At 42.3% G+C, this 27,992-nt stretch overlaps 1 protein-coding gene across 1 annotated transcript; it reads left to right on the top strand.

The window, feature by feature from the left end:
- Positions 1-44: 44 nt before the first annotated feature.
- On the top strand, positions 45-27,934 carry znhit6 (zinc finger HIT-type containing 6). Its single transcript, XM_070909387.1, has 10 exons — positions 45-194; positions 700-765; positions 2,921-3,027; positions 3,349-3,434; positions 5,745-5,848; positions 15,132-15,200; positions 15,489-15,569; positions 18,037-18,117; positions 23,943-24,067; positions 26,444-27,934. Exons 1-10 carry the CDS (start codon positions 73-75, stop codon positions 26,785-26,787), a joined length of 1,185 nt encoding a protein of 394 aa, XP_070765488.1. The 5' UTR covers positions 45-72; the 3' UTR covers positions 26,788-27,934.
- The last annotated feature ends 58 nt before the right edge of the window (positions 27,935-27,992 follow it).

Genomic DNA, 27,992 nt, shown 5'->3' with positions numbered 1-27,992 from the left:
CCACCGGCGGAAGAGGGGTTTTTGTTTTGATGCCGCAGGTCGAGTCCAGCGTGCGGCCGCGGCTCCCCTGTAATGTGCTCTGTGACCGTCCCAGCAGCATCGACGGCCGTCATGTCGACTGTGGAGAGCCAAGTGGAGAACGGCGGCGCGGAGGAAGAGCTGAGAGGGACCAAAAGAAAGATTTCCCTCTCCGTGTAAGTGTTTTAAAGTCCGGAGCAAACCGCTAACTGAGCTAACAGGCTCACGTTTGCTTTAATGTATGATCGCTCGAGTCCGGTTTTGACTGTGGTAGAAGTTATAAAGATATGAAGAGTTGCAGATATTACAAACAGGACATTAAAAAAAAACCCGCCTCGTAGCCTCATGTGCTAGCTTAATTAGGTAACGTTAGCTACAAAGTTAGCATACCATTTGTTAGCTACCGCCCCCAAACTGTCAAAACTGTGACTACTAAAGTTACGGTCTTTCTTTATCCTTTTGCCTCGTGTTTTCACGAGTTACGTCGCTGAAACGTCGGCACGCTAGGAAGTAGATGTTGTCAGAACTGCTGAATGCCTGAAGTGTTGTGTGTAGAAGTTTAAAAGTGCGCCTGTGAAGTTCTGTTTCAGTCAAGTAGGGTTGTGTGTTGCTCTCATCCTGTCACAGTTTGTTCCAGCTTAACCTTGTGTTCACCACGCTGTCATGTCGCCTGTCCTGCAGGTGTGGGGTGTGTGGATCAGGGGAAGCGAAGTACAGATGTCCTGCCTGTCTTTCCCATTCTTGCAGGTGAGAGTACTGTGCAAGTAATGCAGTGATTGTACTTGTCACATCAACGGGGTCCCTGGATATGATTTCATTCTAGGAAGAAGAAAGACAAAAAAAAAAAAAAAAGGTCCCTGATCACAACTCATGTTGACACTGAGGCTATAACCTGTGATAAGCCTTCATAAGTAGATATTGCAAAAGAAAGGGTGTGATCTGCTGCCATTATGTCACTTTGTTCATGTTACATGACTTTGTCCCTTGTGTATATTTTTATAGATACATTTTCCCCCCCGCATATTTAAATGTGATTCAATTCCCTTTTAATATGTAGACTGCAGCCATGGAGCTGCCTGTATCCTGTCTATAATGCATTTGAAACTCTAACATTAAATATAAGCAATGCCAGGGGTTGCAGGAGCCTTTGCTCTGTTGCTTTTGATTCTTCCTGTTAGCAAAAAGTGCAGTAACAGTATACACTAATCGCAGAAACGCCAAGTTGTTGTAAAACTTGTAGTACATGGAAGAAAGAAGGACTTCTATTCTGCACAGCTCATCTTCCCCAGGTGCTTCGAAACAAACTCTGAAGTTATGTAACATGGGAGGTAAGACGAGGATGGAATGATTACAGGAAAAAGATGGTGGCCTGTGCAGACTTTTAAAGAATATATTTGTGTGGGTATTGGGCAGTTTATGCACTAGATGGAGGCAGTAATGCAAGAAGAAAGAGTGAGTGAGTCCACCCAGGCTCCTGACGTGGCCACAGCGTTGACAGTTTTTTGTAATTTAGTCAAAGTAAACAGGAATCACAGTTCTCTTAAGTGGCATGTTCACAGTAAAGACGGCACTAATTTAGGATAATTTAGTAGTTGTGAGCATGATTGCAGGCAGATTTCCCAAGAAGGATCAGCTCTCCGTCACGTCATCAGAGATAAATACGTGTTTATATTGTCAAACTTTCAGTGAGGTCACGCGAATAAGATGAGTTTAGTTTGCGAGTTGATTTTGCCTTGGTCTCTGTGATGAGGTCATATTATTTCATGCAGCATAAAAGTTATGTCCCATCTGTGTCTGATATCCTTAATAAAAAAAACAAACAAAGAAGTCATTCTGCTTTTTTTGATAAAAAAACAAAACAAAACAAGAATCACTAAAGAATTAGGCTATGTTGATAAAATCTGCTCTACCATTGCGTGCAGTAACATAATATTTATGACTGACTGTTGGTCATGTTTCTGTTTTGACTCTAATTTTACTTTTCGTGGCCAGCAACAACATGCCACTGGCACTGGCAGTGGCCCATGGCCTATTCCTTGAATTCTGCGGATGCTGAAGCATTTACAACTTAACTGTCAAGCACTAAATGGCATATTGAAGGTCATACCTGAAAATGCCATTAAGATTTGCTAGGGGATGTCCTTTCCCCTTCTCTCGTGGTTGCCTGTTGTTTTGGGCATCATTCGGCGTTCCTTTTACGTCGTTTCTACAGGCTTTGTCAGACCCTGGCCAAATGCCTGTCTCTCAGCAAGTGTCTGAAAATGGGTCTCTCTGTTCTTGGATTAAATCCAGTTTTTGTGTGTGTGTTTTTTTTAATTTTTTTTTTATTAAGATCTTTCAGGAAGCCTTTGGTCTAACTTTTGTAACATTTCCTCATCCTTTTCTGATTTATCATCGCTATAATTAAATGTGTTGTCTGATCCTGCTGTCACAGTTTCACAATTGCTTCTAGGCAGTAAAAACTTTGTGAGGGCAGAACGGTTTCAGTTGGTATGATATGGAGCGCAAATACTGCCGATTTTTCATGTCTTGGCTGGTAGTTGATGGATGTTGTCCACAAAAAATATGAAGCAGGGAAACATCAGCTTGTTCTCTCTAGGTCTTTCTCTTAGCACACAGATATTAAAAAAACGATGATAACCTCTTTAGATAATGCGAAAACATCTGCGGGCGCTTGTCCAACTGCAGCAGTAGCTGTTCGTTTCAGTGAGTCGAGGTGTGCTGTTGTTTCATATTTGTCAATCTAGGTTCAGCAGACCAGCAGTCCTCAGATTTTTGTCGCGTTTTGTCTCTTGGTCCCGTTTTCTTATTGCTGTCCTTTGTCCACTGTCTGGACACGCTGAAATGCAGCCAAACCAAATTCTGTGTCACCTAACAAATTCAGTTTGTTCATATTTTCCAGCTTGCTGTGTGTGAAGAAACACAAGGAAGATCTGGGATGCAGTGGAGTTAGAAACAAAACTGCCTTTGTGACCCTGTCACAGTTTGACGAAATGGCGCTTCTCAGTGGTGAGTATCTTCTTTACTCCTTCCCATGACTGAAAAAGCTGAAAACAGAGAATAGCTTCAGCAGTATTTATTCTAAAACATTTTATTATAGTAAGTAAATATTGTGGAATAATCATCACGGTCAAGTCGAACTTTGAACTAACCAGCAAGCGTGTTTTTTTAAGGATATTATTTTTGTCATGGTTGGCAGCATATGTGCGTTTCTTTAAGCATAAAAAGTAGCTGATACACAGTTAATAACATGGTATGTTTTGAATGAGTAGTATTATAAAAATACATTTCATGTGTGTTTGCTGTTTGTCCTTTACCTGTCCTGTGTAGACTACAGGTTTCTGGAGGATACAGGGCGATTTGCTGATGGTGCCACCAGAGACACTCTCATCCGGACTCCTCGGGCCACTTTCAAAGTACGTCCTTGATTTACATGTACCTTTTTAAAGGTTCCCTGTGGAGTTTTTGACCTCTAGTAGCACTACGGAGCTGTATATTCCTGTGAGTGGGTCCCCGTTTACTGCGCGCATGAGGACGCACACGCATCTGTGCATGCACCATCCAACGTCGTCCCATTAATCCTACTGATCATCAGGTGGCGGTAACGCGCCAAGAAACGCAGCAGTGCGCCAGCAGAGGTAGGGAAGAAGACAGAAAGCCAGTAAACATGGATGTAAACCGTGCTGGATTTAAAATACTAATACTAAAATCAACTTGTGCACTTCTTCCTCATGAAACATTTGCAGACACATTTGTTCGTCCTCAATACGTTTTGGTGGGAATGTAGATATACTGTTTATCTGAGCATACCATTCCCACATCATTAGGTAAGGTACTCTCCAGGAGTTGTTTCATTTTTGTTCAAATAACAACACATGTATGTTTCTGGAATTCAGTGTGAATTGCTTTGGTATTTAAGAACCAAAAACAGATGGTCCTCTCTTCATTGTAGTCACTACTGCTCATGTGTGTGTTAGCTTTGAAAAAAGGCAACATTTCATAACTGTTCAGCTAGTTCAGCCAAGACTGTTCTCCTGAGTGCTGAAAAATCTATCTTACCACCAAATCACAGCTAAATTGCAAGTTAATACGGCTTCGGTTTAAAAGCTTAGAGATTTTTAACAGGCTGACCCAGCACTGACCACACCACCTAAAGGCCAGGGCCAGTATTTATCAAACGTCTGAAAATGCTCCCCACAAAAGAGCCTTCTTAGCTACTTTCTTAACAAAAGATTTTCTTTCAAAGTGAAGAATAAGACACATTTATCAAGCAACGCACTCATACATACATTGGCTGAAATGCAAACAGGAAGGTGGTCAAAACTGAAGCAGGAAGGAAATTCTGCTGCTGGTGGATGAGGTACATCAGAGAAATCATACAATAGGAAGGCATTAGTACCACATTAACACAATGTGCACACAATGAAGATGCTTGAGGATGTTTACTCTTTATCTTTCACTTAAGTCCAACATTTTACTTTCAGCTCTGTGATAAACACTGACCCAGGGATGTCGATGTCTTTAGGCTCCCTCTCAGGAATAACCTGAAAATGTAAAAAGAAGAGATGCATGTGGTGGGATTTAGAACCATTTCAGTTGCATTTAAAGCAATATATGTACATGTCACTGATCCATTGTTATGTTAGATATCTGATGTACGAAGTCCAAAGGTGAAAACAATAATATTAAAACTAGCTTTACCATAGTCGAAACAAGCGTCATCTAAATGTTTTTCTCTTCGTGCTTTTATTGCTTCACAATTTGTGGTTGTAGTTATGCAATGCTTATTGCTGTTGCTCCAAACCACAGGCATTCATTTATGTAAGATTCGGCGTCCCTGCCAGCGTTCACCTGTGCTGTTACTACAAGACAACACAAGTGACATTTGATATCTTGGAAGTGATACATGTTATTTTATGGGATTTTTCTTTTTTTATTTAGAGGCAGTGGCTCCTTCAGCGGTCACAAATCAATCAAAATAATGAGGCTCATTCTCAGCGAGAGATAAAGGCTTTGGCACATGAGCTTTCACATTTGAGTTTCCACCAGAACATTGCAAGTGCAGTAATCTGTTATTAGCCTTGTGTAGCCCCACCTTTTAATAAATCTATTTTACTGTCTCTCAATACCCGCCAATCTGAAGTCACGAAGGCGCAACATGAGCGCCAGAAAGGAAAGGCTTGTCCTTTCAAATTTAGATGAGGCCAGTGAGGGCTCAGGTCATCTTTGGTTTAATTGTTAATGAAACTTGCACAGCCGGATTTATTGATGCAGAACAGATGTTTGGCATTTAGACCTATTTGTTCTGAGAGAAGATGTCCCCCCCCCACTGATTTTTCCACTGAAGTGAAATGCCAGCTAGCCCGTGGTCCTAACAAATCAGTTCAAGGCTAAGAATAGAAGCTTTCTGTTGCTTCCTGTTTGGCTAAACAGTTGTTTTGATCTTTTATTAAGGTACTACTATATACAGCATATACTATGGTAATGTTGTGCATACTCTTATGGGATCAATGAACTATTTGGTATATAAAATGTCTGGAAATAGTGAAAATGCCTGTTACAATTTCCTAAAGTTGAAATATTAAGAGTTTACTTTTTTTTTTGTCCAAAACCCAAAGGAATTCAGTTTATTATCATAGATGACTAAGAAACAAGGAAATACTTGAATTATATTTCAGCTCTAATACTATACTGCACTCTACTGTCTTCACTTTTCTGTTTTCTAGGCAAAGAGGCTGGCAGCCAACGCCAGAAAGATAAATATCACGTTGAGGTTCCTCCCCATCACCTTCACTAAGAGCAGAGAAAACTCCACCGTCTTCCTTGCAAAGTAAGAATGAAGTAACTCAAATACAATGTGTTTTTACTTTAAACAGAATGTTATTATTTGTCTTGTCCTTAGCTGTAGTTTGACAAAACTAGACCAACAGATTATTTCAATTTAGCCACGGTTCCAGAGGTCATTTTTGTGGCTCATCGCTTCCTTTAGGCTATGAGGCAGCGAGTGGCACAATTAAAAGTAACATGAGTGTCTCTTTATTCATATAAAAAAGACATTATTTTTACTCTGCGCCGTCTTGAGAAAATCCCAACAATAATTCACTTCTTAAATATCCTACAAACATGCTACAGTATGCTAGAAAAGACAGAACACAAATAAATAGTAATACAACACCACGTGTGTTTGGATTTCCATCAGAGCAGCGCCCGCTTAAAGTCCTAGCTAAACATTTTGAGACTGTTTGTGATACGCTCAGTCATAGTCAAAGACAACACTTCACGGTTTTCTGGTGAAGTTGAGTCCTGCTGGAGCAAAATGAGCTCCCTGATTAGTGATGTTTTACTTTACCACAGGATGGCACTCTTGTTAAGCCCTAACAGCAGTTTCATCTGGTGCTGGCTCCCTTCAGGTCAACTTACGGCAGCCTGGCGCGCGGCGATTTTTACCTGAGGCAGCTTTGACATGACACGTACCAGTCTATGCTGATCTGAGATGAGTCGAGGGTTACCATTTTCTCACGGGAGATTCAGCCGTGATGATGCCCCTGAGTCGTTGCTTGACAGAGTTATGATGCATTTTGGAGCAGGCGCATCCTGTACAGGAGGAGACCCTTTTCAAGCTAGTAAAGTTGTAGCCGTTCTGTTGGCCCTGTTCAGTTTCAGTATGTTTGCAGCTTCCCACCCACAAAAACAGACACACACACATGCACTCTCCTTGCTGAGGCTCAATGGCACCGTATGCCACGCTGCAGCCAAACCATCATTGGGCAGCTGCAGTGCATCTCCTACATTATACTACCCCAGTTAAAGGAACAATCTGGAAACTGCTGCAGTAATATATTATGCATTCTAGTCATTCATCAACAGACTGTTTGAAGGTATGTTGTTTTATTACAGTCATCACTAGGTCTATCCTCTTCAAGCTTAGATATGATGAGACCAGTGGTTGCATTGAAATGATAGCGCTCTCTGTACCAAATGCAAGTTGCAGAGGAGTTTAAGATGAATTTTCTGAAAAGGTTGGCAGGGACTCGTCACCAGCTGTTCCTGGGCTGTTGACCTCATCTGCAGTTTTTCTGGAGCTAGTTTCATCATCATTAAAATGTTTGATATTTTCACAAATGGCTAATATGTTACCCTGTGTTGTCGCTGGACAGCCCAGGTGTCGTTGACTGAAGTCAGTAATTGTGGTAAGAAATTTGAAAGATCTTCAAATAAGCCGCCCCTTGTGAGACTTTACAGAGAAAATAATAAAATATTACAGAAAATGACTCTTTGTGGCCAATAAAGGAAGGTAAAAAAAAGAAGGCATTTAATACACATAATTACCTACAACACTACAAGGTTGTCTGTTATTTAACCGTTCCGCATTGGTAGTCTAATGATTTTGGGAGACATGGTCTCAGTGTAGTCAGCTTTGCAGACTTGCAGTAATGTAGAGACTGAGGCTTATTACTTCCTTCAGACCCTGAAGTAGTAAGTCATTCTTTCACGTGGGCACTTTTCCAATTTGCTCAGTTCTTCTGGTGGTCTTGTCATGTCTGGCATCTTTTCTCCCTCCTTGGACAACCTTCTGCCACAAATTTTCCCATTTCTTGTGAGGCTGAGCCCTGCCACTCTAATCCCTCTGTGGAAGAGTAGAGGAGGGGACGAGGGGAAAATGGTTATTGAACTGCATATTAAAGTTTTACGAGTCTGAAAATGCCCGGGGACGACATTGGGTGCCAGTCAGGACTGCCACTAAAAGAATCCTTTGTCAGTCCCTCCAGCTGGTTTTATGTCGTTACTTTCCCTTTCACCACCCTCTTTTCCATCCTTAAAGTCCACCTCTCTGTCATGTCTGTCTCTGGTGTTTTGCAGCCATCACATCTAAGGATGAGGCAACATTATGTCAGGTTGTAGTAGCGCACTCTGCCCACCCTCCAACCCCAAACTCCCCATTCCCAGCAGCTCAACACTTGTCAGATGGAGACAGAAAGTTTCTGTGGGATGGGACCAGAATGTCTGTTATGTTTTTGTTATTTTATAAAGGTTCAAACACCTGGGAAATGTCTAAAATCCCACAACTGCTCTTTATGCTTTTGCTGCTTCACTATCCGTAGAGGAATCTTTAGCCAGCTGCACGGCCTTCTTTCTTTGTTTAGTCTAGTTAGTCACTGCGAAGATGTTTCAACTAACTGCAACAGCGTCCCATTCACGGACCAGCAAATGGACACAAGGGTTGGGATGGAAGGTATACAATAAAATTGCGAGGGATCGAGAGAGAATGTGCTTCAGAATGTACCAAGTACATAATATAAAAAGCAGATGTGTGAGCAGTGTGACTGCAGCTGGTTAGCGACATATTCATGCTACGCACTCGTGCTGCCAGAGAAGGATCATTACTGGCAGACAGCTGACTAGAGGGCTTTCATGCCTGGCGATGGTGTGTGTGTGTGTGTGTGTGTGTGTGTGTTTTGCGAGCATGTGTCTCTTTGATTAAGCATTTGTAATAATGGCCGTGCAACGAGTGAAAAGATTTGCAAAAAACTACGGGCTGCCTCTCAGTTCAGCCCTTGGAGGGTAAGTATATAATAGCTGGCATTTGGCAGAACATTGGGAGAAGTTGTGTTCGGGTGGAATTATGTTTTCTACAGCCTCAGCCTGGTATGGCATGACATTTTCCTCATGGACAGCTTGAGTGGGCCGGACAACACATTGCAGAGGCAGTTACTGCGGATAATAACTGACCATATTTCTTTAATAACTTAGATAATTTGTAATATGAGCATTTGTGGATTTGTGCCATGTATGTCAGTTTGCCATATATTTGGAATCAGCCTCAATTAACCCAGTTCTCTGGGTTAGAGGAGACCTAGTTTTCTTTCCTGACACTGACAGATGTTGAGGAACAGTGAAGTCAAAAATCACCACTTGTTGATAATATAAGAGAAAACTAATCTTTTTGTAAATAGAGTAGAGTCATAATCACCCACAAATAGATTCCTGGATCTAGTTAACTGAGTAGGTATATCTTTTGGAGACACTGTGTGCCATTTTAGCTTGTCAGCCGTCCACACAGTTATCCGAAAATATTATAAGTAGATCAGTTTCTGTCAAACAAAGAGTTATCAGGCAGTTGCTGAACTGGAGAACTACATTATTGGAATTAATGGTACACGTAAACGTCTCTGCGGGTCTATGCAGAGAAGGGGGGGGGTATGGGTAACAACAGGTCACTAGATTTCGACAATGCGTTGTGTAGACCTAAGCGTCAAGCAAGCTGATTGGTTGACTCCTGTCAGAACGGGACATGAAATGGAAAAAAAAAACATGCATAAAACTGTCTTAAAAAGTTCAAAATAAACTTGGTGCACGTTCTCCTACAAACATCCTGGAGGAGCATGTCCGAGCCTGAAGGTCTGCCATTCTTGTAACTGCTTCATAATGAAAGACTTCCACTGATTCACTGGTGGAAAGCTTTTTAATCTGAAGCAACAACAGGAAGTGTGTGATTTGCACGTCGAACCCTGGTTCCACGGATTTCACCACCAGATTTCGTTACAGCTGCAGTAGCATGGCAAAGGAGATGGTCGGTGTGCTATTGAAGCACATGTAGCATCCTTCAGTTGCCCGATAGTTGTTCTGAAACATTGCCAAAAAGCAACACTTTCACCTAAGAGCTGAACATGGTGAACTTGCCATCACCAACGCATCAACAGTTTGGTCTTGTTCCCAAGCAAGAGTCAAATATCACTGATCAGCAGAGTTCTCCCCTGCCCTGAAGGTGCAGTAGAAATGCACTTGCACAACACGCCACAGCTAAAGCTTGCAGCACTGGGACAATGGAAAAGGAGTGTAATTTTAGAACCTCAATTAGGCCAATTAATGCAGTTTTGAAAATGCTGTAATGTCGCAGCGGCATTCATCACAGGTTTCCAGAAACCCGAGTGGTGCATGAAATATTGCATGAGATGAATGAATGCACAAATGGATTAAAGTCGACAGAGCCATATTTCACACCAGATTTCATGGTGGAGGACGACTATTCATCACTTTGCGCGCTCACGTGCACCATGACTCCTGCTCTCCAGAAATGAAGTCTAAACGAAACAGGCGGCGGCGGCTTCAGTCAGATGTTTTTGAGACTCCAGCAGGCAACCTTCTGGCTGCCGCTGGCTTGATGAACCACTGCTGATGCAGAGCAGCGTCTGTGTCGGCTGCCATCCGACGCAAGCCTCACATCAGAATGGCAAACAGAAGTTTCATCAGTGTTGCAAACGCTGTCATCACAATTGGCCACATAACTGTGGGCTACGTGCTGCTCTCTGGCTCTGAGTGAAATTCCAAACTGTAAATTAGGCAGAAATGTGGGTGCGCTGCATGAGCTGGAGAGAATATAAACTTGCCATGTGTCATGTTTGGTTGACTGAATTCTAATAATTAGGTTCCCATGTGTTGTTCAAAATTAATAAAACATAGTTTCGTTCTTGGACAGAAGAACTTTAGCGTTAATGACTTTTGGCCATGAAACCTTTCTCATTTTTTAAGCCACACTAATACTTTGGCTCTAGAGGTGGCTACATTGGCAAAACATATTAACAGCTATTGGACGAATTACCTTGAAATTTTGGTACAAACTTACATGGTCCCCAGAGGATTCATCTTAATGACCTGGATTATCCTCTGACTTTACATCTTACATGACCAACAGGTCAAACTGTCCACAGGTCCTATGCACGTCACGCCCAAATATATAGTTTTTGCCCCATTAGTGGTGAGAATCTAAGAATAGCAAAAATGTGTCTTCATTTTTCATCTTCCCAACAATCTGTTTCTCCCAAGTAATGAGCATCACAGCTTCGTGGAGCTGCTAGTCGACTGGTCTTGTTCCTTTTTTGCGTAGCTTTTGCTCTTTTGCTTTTGCACGCTTTGCTTTTCAGGGAAAGCAGACCCATGACTTAACAATGCGGCATTTGTCCAGCAACTGCGGCTAAAGCCAGGACTTAAAGAACAAGTCTTGAGATACAGCTGCCTGTAATCTTTGTCTCCTCTCCATTTTGTCCATCAGCCTCTCTGTCACTCCACCCTCTGCGGTTGTAGATCCAGCCATGGCTTTGGATACTGGATTTATTTGTTGTATCTCAGAGAGAGGCCCCAAAATCCTGTCATCTCATTCCACCGGCACCCACTTGCCACCCAAATCCTGGCATCTACCTTCTTGACGGGCACACACACGGGACACTTGTTTTCATATGTTGCGCCATTTTTGTTGGATCTGTCCGATGCTTAATCCAGCCAAATGATTCTGCTCTGACTGCCAGACCACCAGTCAGGCGTTCTGCTCTCTAGTGTTGATGGCACAGGCATCTCCAATCGCTTACTTAATCAACAGAGTGTGTTCTTGTTAATGAATTCATCCATCCTCCTCTGAGTCTGCTTTATTTCTCAGGCTCCCTCATGAATGCAGACAGTTGCTCTGCCTCAGTTTAAGTTTAGAGAGAGAGAGGCAGAGTTACATCCTGAAATGATTTGCAGTTCTTTGTGTAGGGTGTTTATTATGCATTTCAAACTAAAATGTCACCCTCTGTCCTCACCAAAGCCTAGACACCAAGATTTGTATTTATGAAGCTCTTCAGGGCAAAGATGACTAATGTAGCCATTAGCGGGAATGACCACTTCTCCCAAAGATTTTATTTTTTTTGGTGTGGGGAAAAAAAGAAAAAAAAGAAACATTGTCCTGATTCATCACTTGTGCTTTTGTTGACTTGTCAGTCTAGTTCCAGGGCTTGATTCACTTCAGTTGCTAGCTTGTGTATTAAGTTCGGTCCCTACATTGATTGACCGAAATATTTAATTTTTACAGCCTTTTTTTCCCCCTAAAAGTGGGGCTTCCTGTACGCCCTGTAAGGGTCTTAAGTTTTCCTAAGAAGTCCAGACTAGTGATTTTAGCTATTTCTATTGTGTAAATATTATGCAGCCTATTGAGGGGAACAAAATACTGTTGTTGTGCTGCCAATTTAAGACAGAGGAAACAACCACTTGGGAGGCAGCAAGAGATGACCACTTCCATCCTCTCTACACAGCTCAGGAGGCTGAAAATAATGTGAAACCTCAAGGTTTTGTTTTTTACCCAGGATACTGAGGTTTCCAACTGAGACAAAATGAGCATTACTTCCAGAGCTGATCACAAACTGTCCTGGCTGTCCTCCCCAGAGTCCAAATTTCACACACACACACACACACACACACACAGAGTTACAGATTGATTCATTCAGTAGCTCAGCAGCTCAGTCGGGAACTGAGAGGTTTGAAGGAATCGGGTTTTGTCCCCTAGAAACAAGCAGTTAATCACTTGTACAGTATTATTAATGAAACATGTTTACATTGTTTCCACTCTATTCTGGACATTTATCAATCCTATTTTATTTGGTTAGGCGCAGTTCTTGTGGTCCAACAAGCTGTTTGATGAATAATTCTTCTTGGAGGAGAAAATGCCTTTTTAATGCAGGCCATGTAAGGTAGCAGATGGCTTATTGCGTGGAATTCTGTTGAGGTTATAAACCTTTCAGCATAATCTTTGTGTGGTTTAAGCGCTCAATCTTTTTGAAACGGCCATGTCTTCAGGAGGTGTTGCACTTCTCGACAGTCACGCATGTGAACTGCCTGGCACAACTAGCTTTTCACCTGTTTGCCACTGCTCTCCTGTACAGTTTAAAGGCCCTTCAGCAATAACAGTTAAAGCGCTGGTCGGTCCATCCTGATATTTTTCAGCAGGTTCTGGTATTCAGCGCCGCCGTCGTCCTCTATTGTTGGTGCTTTTGTTTTGACTTTGCTGCTCTCTCCTCTTTTTTTCCCCTGACAATGAATGATGGCACTTAACCCAGGTATGCACTGCTCTGAAATGATTGCATGCATCTTTGGGCAAGCCCCTTTTCCATTGAAAGACATAGTTTCCATTTGCTGTAATGACAGAATAATGGCATCACACCTGGCGCTCCACCCTCATTTGCTTACACGTACAAACACATGCACACCTGCACACGTATACACATGCACACACTGATATACCAAAGACGACACTCTTTGCCAAAACTGAGGAAACGCATACATTCCTCTGACTAAGAGGTTAGAGGCATTAGGTACCTCCTACAGTTGCGTAGGGAATCCCCTCCCAGCCCCTTGTCTGCACTCCCAACATGCCTGCTGCTGCCTTCACTCCCCACAGCTTTACCCCCTCGCCCTCTCCTCACAGCCCAGTGGAAACTCATAACCACCTTTCATTGGATGTTCTGCCAGTTCTGCACATACTTCTTTGCTTTTGAACTCCTCCTCCTACCTACCTACCTCCTCCATCCCATCCTCTTTCTGTTTTCAACAAAACATGCCCCCTGTTGTATAATGTTACCATCTGGATCCACAAAACAACCTCACGAGCTCCAGAACCATGCCTGCTGTCAGAAGACACATGGGGTAGAGTTGAGCCGCTCATAGCTAGTTACTGTGGAGTTTCTCAGAATATGTACTTTTTATCTTTGCATCGTTTTATTTATTTGACCAGTTTTTTTGCTGTCTTAGTCGGTTTCACGCCAATGGCACAGAAGTGACTCAAATATGTCTTCAAACATTGAACTAGTCTTTGTAAATTAAAAGAGAATGAAAACCATAAATTGTTAAATAATTGTCTTTGACCTGACTGAATTTGAGCCTCGATGTAGCCGTTTGTCTATGAACTGTCAAAAAAAACCCTAAAACATTCCATTTTCATTTACATAAAACACAGAAAAAGATCGTCACAGTTGAGAAGCAAATGATCAATGAATTATCAAAATAGGTTTTGATTGACTGATTTATTGATCGTTTCACCTCTAAAGCTAATGAGTTGAATTCCCATCAGACGCTAACATAGAATGCTAACATGCAACATGTTAAACATTAACAAATCCCAGCATATTAACATGTTTGCATGGTGGATATAGATCTTTGGTCTCAGCAGGAAACCAGAAATTGTTCTACTGGATTCCCAGAATGGGCTGAAAATCAGTTCAAGGTAACTGTGCAGCGCTTTGTTTTTAGACACGTCAAAAATCTTTATATTACAGTTATACAGAAAAACCTCCAAGCTGTGCTCTGAATCTCCCTTGGGTGAGTACTAAGCCCTAATAACAAGGTCTCCCGCATGTGCCTTACAATTATGCTTTGCGTCGCGTGTTTCATCCTCATCCCTCAGATCCATCAAGGCCTCCGTCCGTCTACTCCGATGGAGAATGGGGTTGATGAATCAGCTCCACCCTATATATATGGCAAATTCTGCGGTCTTGGTCGACGCATGTCCTCGCAGTTGGGTTCAGCTCAGTATGTGGGGTACATGACTGTGGAGAGCAGGACTTATTGATGCCTGTGCCAGTAGAGTATATCCGATTCCTCGGGGGCAGCAAAAAATATACTTTCTATGTTTTTCTTGGTTTTATCTGCATAACAGCCTGTAATCTCTCTCTCACTTATATTTCAATGTGCCAACTTGTTTTTTAGGCTGGCAGAATTTGAGTTTAAGTACTATTAATTAATCCATTACCGTAAAAGAATAACTTGTCAGTCATATCTCTCAAACAGTTTTTTCAAACTATTTCTGCAGCATGATGACATTACTACAGTAGATATGAACACAGCAGCTGTTTAGGGGATAAATGTTTGGTTGTAGAGCACGCCCAGCAACCCCCCCCCAAAAAAAAACACATTTAATAGTTGCTGCCCAAAGCATTACCCCAGAAGAAGTGATCATTATTTGATATCCACCAGCTGGTGTCCTTGTATTGAGTGTATATGCCATGGTCTCCATGGTGACTCTGGTTTGTTCATTTACACACACACACACACACACACACACACACACACTCACACAGATGAACACGATTTCTGGAAGCAGCCCGGCGTATTGTCTCGGACAGATTGAGGCTGAATCCATTTTATGCTCTGAATTCAAACAAGGGCATTCGTGTTTGACTGTGAAGGGAGGTACTGCGAGAGCAGACCTGGTGACCTCGTCCGTCTGTGTTGAAAAACAGGCATCAGGCACTACTGCTTTTGATAAGCTGAAACCAAAAAAAGAATGAGTTTCTCTGTGTGTCGTTTAGAGAAAAACTGTTCCTGTGGCACCTGAAGCTCGTCTTTCCTCAGAGCAGCACAGAGTTCAGTCAGAGGAGGTGAGTTACACAACAATATTCAATTTCTTGAATAATATGCCCATCAAACTTTCTGCTGAGCACCAGTGTGTTATCGACAGAAAGCAAATTATCAGGACTGTTTCAATACTCGGACCTGCTTGTTTCTGTAGGAAGTATTTTGGTAGATAGACCGTGTAGAGTGGCCATTCAGATCGATATGTGTTTGTCCAGGATTGTAAAAGCTACACAGAGACGTTGTCCATTGTGGCCATGATTTGACTTGATTTGACATATTTTCTCTTGCGTTTTGTTTTTTTTTCTTCGCAGGGTGTCCGACAAGCAGACCCTGGAGCAGATCTTGGCCTCTTATGTCCACCCTACAGAGTCGGCCCCTGTGACCCGTCAAAAGTGAGCTTTGTCGCGACAACGCTTCGGTTTCACGCGGTATTTTTGTTCTGATTGTTTATACGGACGCACCAATCCAACGTTTTCTACCCCGATACGAGCCCAGGGTATTAGCATAGTACCAATCCGAAACCTGTGCTCATTTCCCCCCAAATGTAAAATCTGTAAACCTCTGTGCGCGGCACTGATTGAGATCTGCGTAACGTAACCTGAGGCTGTAACTACAGATCACCTCTTAACTCTCAAGTGGAGACGTGAATACACCTACATGCTTTTTAGGAGCGTGAAAATGCCATTGTTACTGACAAGATGTTTATGAAACTGCGTCAAGACTGACGCTCCATCGTGTCCGTGACTAATGCGTGTAACACACACACACACACACACACACACACACACACACACACACACACACACACACACACACACACACACAGTTCAGGCTGTAAGATTACTGGTGTTGTGATCAGGCAGCGAGCCGCCGTGTGCATCAGTGGCGGTTGTTAGTATTTACCCAACCCGCTTTGGAAACTGCTTCCATGTCCAACTGTGTCCGTGTGTTATGGCAGAGTAAGCAGCCAACTCACATTCATGTATTTGGGAGCACTGGGGCGAGGTGTGACCTTTGCTGAAGTGAAAGCCGTGTCGCTGTATCACCGGCAATAAGTCCAAGGCCATTCCTTAAAGTATAGCTTTGTCACCATGTCTGTTTGGTTATTGCCATCGACTACAGTTCCTGCCGAATCCTGCAGCAAAGCCAGAAACCTAAGATGAATGCGTTGCATTCTGTGGTAGAAATTCCACTACTCTGCTTCGGTTCAGTCACCGCCTCATGAATAGAAATAGAAAACTTAACAATATGATAATAGACCCAGAAATCGACACCAGTTTGATATATGGTTTGGAAGACCTCTACGTTTTCGGGATAATGAGTGCTGCTCAGCCCATTGTTTTCTCTTGGAAAGTTCAAATGAGCTGTTTTGCTATGCAACCACTGTTACGCTGTGTTTAGCTAACTGGGTTCTTTACACTGCGATATGATACACTTTAGCAGCATAGTGTAATATCAAACACTCCCCTTACTCCAACAGCAGTGTTGCGCAATTACATTCATGTGCGATTGCATCATATTGTCCTGGGAATACTGCATAGCTTTTTGTGTTTTCAAGATGCAGCCTGAGCATCACTGCTGCATACACGACTTACACAAATACAGTGGCCTGTTGTATTTCTGATTTACTTTACTGTCCTCACCATTCTTTGTCTGAAAAATACAGGCAATTTGTAGCCATGACTGCCGCTTTGGTTTTGATGACCTGTATCAGGTCCACCGTGGCCTGCGTGCCAGACCAGAGCCCCTGTAATTGAGTTTCGCAGCAGTGTGTTCAGAAGTACAAATCAGTCTGCATGTAAAAGAGCCCTGTATGAGAAGGAATGGGTCAAGATGCAAATATAGCTCTTAAAAGGTTCATGTTTACTAAGTATTTTATTTTAAAATCCCCTCTTCTCCTCTCCACAACACATTTCAAATATATTTTCTATTCCTTATAAAGATAGAATGTATGAATGAGTTTAACACTTTGTCACTATTGTGCGCACCTTGAATGTGAATGTCTCCCCCCAGAGTAGATGAATAGGTGGAGTGGCTGCTTTTAATAGCTTTCACTCATCTCAACGCAGCTAAGGAGAAAATGCAGTTAGTGAATTTACAAAAGCTGTTATTCAAAGGCCATTTTCTCTCCTGATCTTTAATACCGACCCAATCCAGTTTCGGTCACACACCATTCAGTTGGGGTCTCTCCATGTTCTGTCTAATTCCCACAATCTCACTTTCCCGCTTTTATCTTTGCAATTTTGCTCTTGCTTCACTTTCTTTTGAATTTCCCAGGCTCACGTTCCTCCCGACATGAACTCGAGTCTTTGAACAAGGCAGGCTCTTTGATTGCAGAACACTCAGTATTTCTAATCTGGACCTCTAACAGAACAGCGATCTGACTCCTCTGACCCAACCTTTGTACTGATAACGGTCAGCAGGAAGCAGTCTGCTATATTGTAGTCCGGTGCAACTCTTTTAAAATAGACACCGAACTTGGTTCAGTGCCAACCATTTAGACACAACCTCCGCTTAGTCTAGATTCAAGTGAGTGGGATCTAACTCTCCATGGCCCATCGGCTGGCTGTTTACAGGGGGCTCAGTAGCATGGAGAGTTGTCCCTCACACAAGAAGCCTCAGTCTGAGACTACACATATATATCAGCCAGCATACCACACAAGTGTACATTTGGGTCTCTCCTGTGCTGCACTCAATGAGCTCTTTGTGTTTTGACCTTTATGGTAACCACCTTAGGAAATTCTCCACTTCACAGGTTCTTATGTGTTCTGTTTTGTTTTGTTTTTTTAATTGTCTTTTTAAGGGTTAGGTTGGAGTTGAGTCTCTCACCTCCTGTGTTGATGTGAATTTCTGTTTCAGGTTGAAGATGTATGTGCACGCTCCGTTTGATCGCGTGAAAGTCTTCATGAAAGCAGAGGGGAGAAAAGCTAACTCTGTGAGGTGAGATTTACTTTCTGCTTGTCACCTATCCCATGATCAATAAGGTCTGATACATCCTTGATTCCTATAGGGGAATATATTTTCGCTTCCCTTCTTAATGGAATTGTGGGTGCCGGGTCACAAAAGAGATCTGGATATGATAGGACTGAACAATTATTAATCCAATAACGATATATCGGCCAATATTTGTTTTTCAACATAAAGCATTAAAAACCAAACATTTTTGGCAGGGATCCCTAAAATTGAGAATTGCGACGGATTGTAATTTTGCTCTTTTGTTCAATGTGTACAGGATACATGGCATCTATTGCCTGAGGAAAATGTGTGTCATTTAAATAAAATTGACTTGACCAACAATGTAATGCTGACACACACACCGATTCTGATATATCAGCAATAAAGTAACATTGGTTCCATGTATCTGGCTCTAGTTCACACAGTGAATTTAGTACCCAGTTGCAATGTAGTTATTGAAATGTCAACACAAGTGAAGCGCAAGATGGGACTGGAGATACAAATGTTGCCCTGCACAATTAAAGCACATTCATTTTACGATGTGGGGAGTTTTGAGTATAAAGTAAAATGGCCTTTGCCCATCTGGTCTGTGTGACCGCTCTGACCGTTCGACTGGACTTTCCAGTCATGACTGATTTATTCAGCGTGTATGAAATCAACATAATTTGTTTATGAACATGACATCACAGACTCGTAAATTCCTGCAAAGCTACACAAACGTTTGGCAGGCAGGCCACGAGGGTGTTTTTCCCCTCCCCTTTTCAGTTTGATCATTGAGAAATGCTCAAGAAAATGTCTTGTGGCAACTTTTATGTACATCATTCCGTCTGCTTTCTTTCCCTTTCTCTCTCGCCCACTCTCCGTCTCCATAGTTTCTGTCCTGTGTGCTCCCTCTTCCTGCCCTGTCTTGCTTTTTTTTTTGCTTTTTTTTTTCATGGGGTGAGGGGGGGGTCAGGGGATGGTGTTGCTAGCACCCATTTGCCTCGCCTACTTTGGGATTCTTTGGCTGCCCTCCATATCCATTTAGTCATGGAGTGAATGATGATCCGCGGTGCTCATAATCATTACCCCCCTGGCCAGTCATGAAACTTCATGAAACTTCCCATCCCACCCGTCGTCCTTGTAACGCACACATGCTCTTTTTGTTTTTTTGCCGGGCTGCACGCACTACCTTTTACCCTTGCAGTGCACGAATGTCATGAAAGTTTTAATACAAATGTGTCGTTATCTCTGATGCTACACATCTTTACAGTGTCCCCTTCACAATGACATGACTTGTCATTACAAGGCAGTTTATAACACTGCATTAGCATAGGTTATTAAAAAATATGCCTCATTGGGTCAGAAAGTTTCACCTTCTTGAATTTTAAAACAAACTTCTTTTTAAAGAATAACCACTGAAGACGATGAGCCTTAATGACACACAAAAAAAACCATATTGTAATTATTAGTGTAATGAAGGAAAGCTTAGGGATACTTTTCTTTTAACAATCATGCACATTAAGAGTATAGTGAACTGAAACTGTGGGATCATTATTACCTGAGCTCTTTAATCCCAAGCCTCACAGCTCGAGGAGCACATTAATTCATTTGAAGCTAATAATAATGACATAGAAGACAATAGGAGTTCACCTATACAGTGTACGCATGTGATGTCATCCTATACGGAAACCTGCCGTTAGCGGCTGCTATCGCGCCTCCACGAGGAAGCCCATCAGCGTTCGTGGGGGGATCACATGAAATAGTCACGTCAAGGCGAATAGGTATGTAGGCGCAGGCATTTCCTGCCCTTCCCTGCATATTTGTATAAAATAAATGAGTCACAACAGTTGTTAGCGTGCACATAACAGAGAAAGGCTTTATAAATGTCTCCTCACAGCTATTAGCCCGATACAGCCACTACAGTCGTAAATCAGACTTTGGAGAGAGAATGTTTGGACTGTGTCTTGTCAAGTCTGTGATAATGAGTAATTCAGCGGCATAAATCTACTCTCTCTATCCCACTTTCTCTCTCAGAGCTATTAAGCTATGACAAGAAAAGGTTATTGAGTATGGGATGCATAATGAGGGGCTATTAAGTTTGTTATTCAGTTCTTAGCAGGTGTTTAGTCTCAACATTATATTGAGGATGGATGAGTGGAAGTAGAGCAAAATTAGGAGGCTCATCCAATTATCTTACATTAAGTAGGTTTAGTTACATAACAGGACCACAGCCACAAACTATAGCTCTAATAAGAAGAGAGGCCCCCTACAGAATGAGGCCACATTGCATTTTAAGGGGTCCCAAACAAGCTCAGAGGATTGCAACCACAACAGGGCCTCCACATTTTTGAATAATACAGTCTCAGAAGAAAGACCCTCATTTTGAAAGGCATTATTAATGTTATGAAGTCATGGACAGCAGTAGTCATGGCTACTTAGAGGCCGTTTGCCAAGTGTAACACAAAGGGTATGACTGCAAGTGTTTGTTGTTGCATGTCTACTGGAATATCAATGCACTCCAATAAAGGAGCTCTTGTGCTAAACTAAACATAGCTGTGTAACCAGTCAACATTCTCTTACTGGAAAGGAGACGGACGGTGCATCAAGAGAACCATTCACACCCGTCTGGATGTTTGTTTGTGTTATTTTTTTTTTTTTTTTAATGTTTGCTTTTTATTCATTCCACTCCTGAGATCCAGAGGATGCCATTTCCTGCTTTCCCTCACCTCTTCTTTTCCTCTCAGCCAGCCGAATCCCACAGAGCATCTACGCCTGTTGACGTGTCCGAAGTAGAGATGCTGTGTGTGTGTGTGTGTGTGTGTGTGTGTGTGTGTGTGTGTGTCTGTGTGTCTGTGTGTGTGTGTCTGTGTGTGTGTGTGTCTGTGTCTGTGTTTTTTAAACCAGTGTTGTGGATCCCATCAGACAGTGGTCTTTCTGTCCTGTCCAAGCAGTGCTTTCTCTCACATATTTGTGGCGAACCCTCTCCTGAGCCTGTCTATCTGCTCTCCCTCAGCTTGCCCTAAAGCTGTGTTCAAGTTTGTTTCTGTTCAGCAGATGCTTCCTCAGGTCTCCTGCAATGCTGGACCGGTTTTTGGTATTGTTACTAAAATAGCAAGGACTTAATAGCGGCAGATTATATTTCGTAATTGTTCAGTGTCACAGTTGGGTTGTGGTATTTATACCTGTATAGATTTGTGGCCATCCTTAGTTACTGAAGTTCCACCAGCATTGTCTTTTCAGAACCTTGTGACAGTCGACTTGTATAATAACAAATTCATTTGGACAATTGATTTGCTCTGCTATTTTGGCGGACCGTTTTTGTTGACACAATCCCTGCCTCTGGGACAGCGCAGCGTGCTCTTTGCATGAAGGAATTGGACTGAACCGCCAAAATAAAATGAGGAAAAGTGAAATGATCCAACAATGGCGAATGTTGAATATTTATGTGATCATGAGCAGCAAAGCCCCCTCGATAATGATACATTTTGGAAGGAATGGGTTGAAAAAAAAATGGGATCATCATTAAAGTATAAAGCATAATTTAACTTTCTGGAAAAGAAGTTTGTCTGTCTAGAAAAAGCTAAAATATTTTGTTTACGACGGAGCTCCCGTCGTCCAGTTGTAGTGACCGTCCAATTTCAACACAGTGTGGAGAAATCCAAAGCATTCGCGGTCCAATGGTTAACAGATTCAATGGCTGCAAGGAGGCATTAGTCCGTTACTGTTCGTCATTCATCCCTCCATTGGAATGAATGACCTCAGTTGTCGCCGTCAATCCAAAATATTTTGCTATATATTCAAAAAGGTTGATGCTATGGAGAGCCGAGTGACCACCAAATGATTAAGACCAGGATTATCAGTAGTCTTTGTATTTGAATGTGAAGCACTCATAATGAATTTCATTGGCATGGGAACATTTTAACTTAACTGATTCTCATCGTCAACTTTGGTTCTTACACATTCCAACTCCGCATATGCATCTTTCAAGGGCTGATTTGTGCATTCACAACATTTCTAAATGAGGCCTTGGTCTGTCATTACATAAGGAGACTGAGGACATAGTATTTGCAACAAACACACAAAAAAAATGGCAGCGAGCGTCCAAATTCAGCATGAACCCAAACAGGCATCCTTACAATATGTTACAGTGAATCCATTTCACAAAACAATGCTGGACCAACTAGTAGACGTCCGTGTACATGTCCAGTGTATTTTTGCACTAGATTTATTCTGAGTTTTCAACATTATTTTTAACACAATAATGCCCCTTCAGTATCAAAATGTTTGCAGTGTTTCGTTGTCCTTAAACCTTACCACTGCTGTATCCTAGCGGATGGGTCTCAGCAGTGGCGGGAGGGGGGGGGGTGGTACCTCCCTGAAGAGAACATCAGTCTTGCCCTCTGTTCTGTTCATTCACTAGAACACTATATAGAGACCAGATGTGTGCGTGTTCTTGTCTGAGTCATCCAGCCGTGTTTCTAGAAATGGCCAGAGCTTTAACAATCCCATCGACACCACAGGGAGCCACAATCTGCTTTGCCATCTTATCCCCTCTTTCACTGTTGTTTACAATCACTTGTGTTTCAGTTTAGCTTGTATATTCACAAAAATAAAAAACATCCGTGAACATTCATTTATTGCAAGTAAGACATAAAAAAATAAAAGCAAATGGAATGGAAACAGTATTTGTCTGGTATGCACATTGCAAGTACTTTGCACACCAGCTTGACAAACTGGTTTCACTGCTTAACCTTTGAGCCTATAAATGGTGCCTTTTTCTTTCTATCCCAGAATCCATGTAACAAATATTGTGTCCACCTTTATATAGGATATTTCTACTCTTCTGATGTGGAGGTGTGCCAGAAATACCCTGCAACCATTTGTTGTACTGCGGCAAGAAATTTCCTGTGTGTTTTGAGACCCGCAGGCTATCTCTTCTTTCCCTTTATCCTGTCCTGCAGGAAGTGGCAACACATTTTGCCGTTTATTTGTGGGACCATGCAAAATGATCTTTAGCCCACCTAAGAGAAACTCTTCCAGGAGGGAGGGCTTCTTGGAAGCTGGCCCGCCAGTAAAGACCTGTAAATGTCACATTATAGCAGAGTGCTTTGATTGGCTTTGGGAGTGGGTGTCTACCTGGGCGGTTCTCAGTCTGCTTGGGCTTTTAGCAAAACAAACAATGGCTCTACAATCTTCAGTCTGGCACGGGTTTGACAGTTAGTGGGGATGGTGCCAGTTACTGTATATATCCAAAATATATGATGCCTTGTGTTTTGGTGATGACAGCCTAAGCTGCATGGTTCTGAATCAGTTGAGTTTAGAGGCAAGCCATGTCTCCCAAGAATCCAGTTAACTATTTAGTCTAGTGATTTATGACCATCCCTAATGCATGACAGGACTACTTAGAGACAAGACTAGACTGATGTCATCTCATACAAAGAGCTAAAGGCGGAGCAAGAGCCGTTTCATGTGCTTGCGGGAGATGTTGTTGATTCTTGGTGAAGTCAATTTCCATCTCTTGAGACGAACACCAAGCAGGAGTCTTCCGTGTGCCAAGCCATGACTCAAATCTCTATCAATCCTCAAAAGTTTCACAGCCACCAATGTACCACAGGCGGCTGGAAATAAAGAGCTACAGATGCCAGTTAAAGAGTTTCAACAACTGTGGCCATTTTTGCTGTCTCTGTTGCTACCTAGCACCTAAAACCTTGAAATTACAGACAATGAGCCTAATATCACGTAATTTACCCAGCATGCTGTGAGTGAGATGTCTTGTAATCACCTCTTTGTGTTTTGTTTTTTTTGTGTCTCAATTTTATCTGAAATAGGTACCATGAGTTGGACATTCACAAGAGCCTAAGGGACAATCTGAGCTACAAAACACTGATTGAATATCCTGTGTTGCACGTTGTACTCAGAGATCACTGGAAGGACTATCCACTGAAAGGACGAGGTAAAAAAAAAACACCCTTATCTAGCTTTAAGTGTCATGACTTAAGCTAATTTCTTCACCAACACTAACCTACTGCTTTATTAACGTAAAAATTACTCTTCATCACTATATTCAGCTCAATGCTTTCTTTTTCACCAATGTTTTATGTAACTTCTCAAAAGGGTGGAAATATGACATGAGTCAAAACCCTACATAGCCCCAAAACACTAACCCCTCTCCACTTCCCCAATTCCTGCAGCATTGTATCATGTCCTGGTTTCTCCAGCTGAGACTTCAAGACTCCCTGTTCCCTTATTTTTCACTATGGCAACATGCTACCCCAACGGAAATGAGGGTGTTCTGCACAGCATCACACACACCAGCTTAACCTCAACGGCGACCATGTCCAAAAAGAGGATCAAACATGGCTTACCGTTGAACGGTGACCTCATGAGTTGTGAAATGACAGAAGATGAGAAAACGGGAGATCAGCCTGTGATTTTTCTCACCTGTTTGTCCGACTCTTCCAGTGCCGGATGTTTAGGGCCAAGAAGAGTAGGACTGCATGTCATGCAAAAAAGGGATTTGCTCACAGTGTGGTCAAACTCTCTATATCTGAGTAGGGTTTGTATGGTCACCCAAGACCACACTAACCCAGTATCATTATACTGTCAGACCCAGACAGGCTGAATGACGAATGAGGTAATTTTAGTCTGAGTGTGTGAGTGTGTGTGTGTTTTCAGTGATAAGGCCTTGGTGCCGCACTGTTTTGCTATAATGTTAGCCATAGAAACATCCTGATAATTTCACATGCCATGACCTGGGAAGCTGGGCAGGAAGTGATAAAGAGCAATCGGACACTGTGGCAGTGGCATATCCAGTGAGGGTAGAGTAATGTTGAAGGTCTGACAGGCCCCAGCTCATGCAGGGCTGACTCCTTTTTTTGTGGCCTCATTGACCCTGAGCCAGAATCTCATGCAGTGACGCTTTTGTAGGTGCTCCATAGAGGGAGAAAGGGTTTAAGTAATAAGTCATGAGCAAAATTTAAACAAAAAGCTTTCCCCATTGACCACAAACTCTAAACACAATTACTCTGCGTTCTCTTTCACAGCATTCTTTTCGATGTCTCACTACGTGACAGATTGCTTTAAAACGTTAGCAGTGATGATTTAGCTTTTCATCCATCTCGGAACCCTAGAGATTAGCATTTTGTTAGCTTTTTTAAAATGTGTCTGCATTCAAATCCCCATCAGACGATAGCTGATGGTTCCGGAGATTGGCAGTGATGTGACTGTGGGCTTCTCTCACTGTTAGCTTGCTAGGTGTAGCCAAACCTAGCTAGCTAGTAAGCAAAGCCACATTACTCTACTGTTTGGAGAAATGCCAGAGTTGCTTATAACGTACAGATGGCTAAAAGCAGTCGGACTGAAATCTCTGACGAACTAGCGCCCGGCGCCAGAGGTGGCTGGCTCCAGTCTGAGGACAGTTAAGCTAGTTAGCGTTGTTATACAGGTAAAGATAGCTTTGCTTCTGAAGTGAGAGGAGGTGTTTCAATGACAAGTGACACTGTCAGCCATAAAAAAAAAAAGCGTGGATACACCAGCCACTTGGGTAGTGTAATGGAGTAGCTGCTTCTGTGAATAAGGGAGGCAGCGTATCCCATAGTGAGACATCTCACTCATGCTACTCAGAGAACCGGGGTTACACAAGTAACCTTCATATTTAGTGACAGTTCTCTAATGAAAGGATTAACACTGAAGCAGGCCTATATTTTAATCTATGGTCCGTTGAGAATGTACTCAACCCGTAACTCAAACTCTTAAGATATGTATGTTAATTTATTTCTTGGTGGTCCATGCCAAAGATAAATGGGTAATGGGAGGCAGTCATAGCTTTTTAATTGTGTCTCATATTACGGCACAAAGAAGAAAATCTGGATTACATTAATCTTTCACATTATAGGCTCAGATGGATAACCATTTCTTAGGATACAGGCGAAAATGTGTTGGCAAAAGTGTATGAGGTCTAAACCGAATTTTCCACAAATGGACTGTGGGGACACAATTGATTATAATTCACAATTATCTTTTTTTTTTTTTTTCAGTCATTTATTCTACAGCCTTTCTTTCACATGTCCACCCTTCTTTATTGCATAACTAATTGCTTGGCACGCTGCCTCATCCTGGAAACCAGCATGGAGCCAAAGCATAGCGTCGTCATTCCCAAACTGTCTCTACTGTCCTTCTCTTTCTCACCATTTCTGCTTAAGCATGAGTCATCAGACCACTCTGATGACTTGTTTATATGTTTGGACATGTAAGAATTTACTGTTTCAAGAGCCATGTTTAATCATGCTTTTTTTTTTTTTTACACACAAATGGGGTCATATTGTTTCAGCTGAACCTGCATCAGCCTGCAGTAAGTTTGCAACAAAGAACAAAGGGGTGGACCAAGAGAAGGAGGACGTGACCCGAGTTTCACCATCCCCACAAGGGGCTTGCACCCCGGGGGGAGCCATCATCTGGACAGGAACCCCAGAGACCAGCCCCGAGACTGAACCCCCACATGAGAAAAGGGCCAAGAGAGAAGCACAAGAGGAAGAGCCAGAGGAGGGTGAAATCATGGACAGTAGCGACGAAGAGGAGGAGGAGGAGGAGGAAGGAAATGCAGAAGAAATTAACCCATTCGCTAAGAGCTGTGATGGTGCCAAAAACCCTGCTAATGACATGGAGGTGATTTAAAGATGAACCAGCAGACAGCAGCAGGGATCAGTGTATAAATGATCTGGTCCACTGATGACAGCTCAGCTGCCAGAGAGAGTGCTGAGGTCAGCGTGACTAAGGAGGGTGCTGTGAAAGAGCCGGGTGCCTGTTCATACCCGTCACCGAATGAGTCCGTTAATGCTGCTGACAGCTGTGGATCGGAATGATAATGCCCAGATGTTGAGGGTGAAATGAATGCGGAGGCGGACAGATCTGACAGGAAGTCATCGATCTTGTGTCAGTATACAGTGAACCAATGCAGCACCACCGTGTGTCTTCAGTCGTTTTAAAGTACAACAAGCAATGTTTGCATGTATATACATAGAACCATTTCAGTGTTAAGGTTTATACTATAGGTTCAGATGATCTGTCTGGAAACATGCTTTCTTAAATAAAGACACTTTTTTTTTTATTCTTTTGGTATTTGTGTTACACTGCTGACACTAGTTATCTCATCTATCTTTATCATTTCACTTTCAAAGTTGATTATTCATTAAATACGTTACCTTGGAAACCGTGGTTGACTCTCTTCATCACGATGCTCTAGAAATCCCTATCTTTGTGGTCTATTAATTAGCTGTTCTGTAGCTTTCTCTCATCTTCCTCGGACTCCACCTGTTGTGTAATGATCATGTGAAATGATTGAAAGCTCCGGGACGTCTAATGAATGGACCTTGATGTGCAACAGTGTGCACCTTGAAACTCAATTTCCAAGCCAACATGGATGAGAAATCCTGAAAGGAACTGGACAAACTCCATATGGTGATGAAGATCATGTGATATGATTGAAAGCTCAAGCCCAGGTAATAAATGTCAGTATAAAGCTTGTTTGTGAACAAATGACCTTTGATAATTGAGTTGATGTCCTGTGCTACCTTGTGCCTTTAGTGTGTCTTTGGCTACTTCTTAACTTGCCGTGTAAAGCGTCTTTGAGTACTTTGAAAAACGCCCTGTAAATAAAATGATTAATGTGACTAAGCTCAACAAATTGCTCTCAAAAGTACGTATCTTTGTGTGTTACCACTCATTAGGTAACGTGTCCCTCCCGTTGACTATTTGGTTTAATTAAAACTAAGGGAAACCAGCCCAGCGCTGGGCCTCCATGACCTTTTTGAAGTTCAACAAATCTCTCCCCTCTGTCAAGCTTCAGTGAGACCATTAGTCTCATTTTTCCATCAACTAAT

The sequence above is a fragment of the Enoplosus armatus genome, chromosome 7, assembly GCF_043641665.1.
Source record: "Enoplosus armatus isolate fEnoArm2 chromosome 7, fEnoArm2.hap1, whole genome shotgun sequence".
Classification (NCBI taxonomy): Eukaryota; Metazoa; Chordata; class Actinopteri; order Centrarchiformes; family Enoplosidae; genus Enoplosus; species Enoplosus armatus.
The sequence above is the reverse complement of the archived record's forward strand: the minus strand, read 5'-3'. Positions and strand labels throughout refer to the sequence as shown.

Excerpts from the sequence above, each read along its gene's own strand:
- znhit6 (XM_070909387.1), top strand. The coding sequence starts at position 73 with ATGTGCTCTGTGACCGTCCCAGCAGCATCGACGGCCGTCATGTCGACT. Across the intron at positions 3,435-5,744 it reads CTCCTCGGGCCACTTTCAAA|GCAAAGAGGCTGGCAGCCAA; the intron begins GTACGTCCTTGA and ends TCTGTTTTCTAG. Across the intron at positions 5,849-15,131 it reads TCCACCGTCTTCCTTGCAAA|AGAAAAACTGTTCCTGTGGC; the intron begins GTAAGAATGAAG and ends TGTGTCGTTTAG.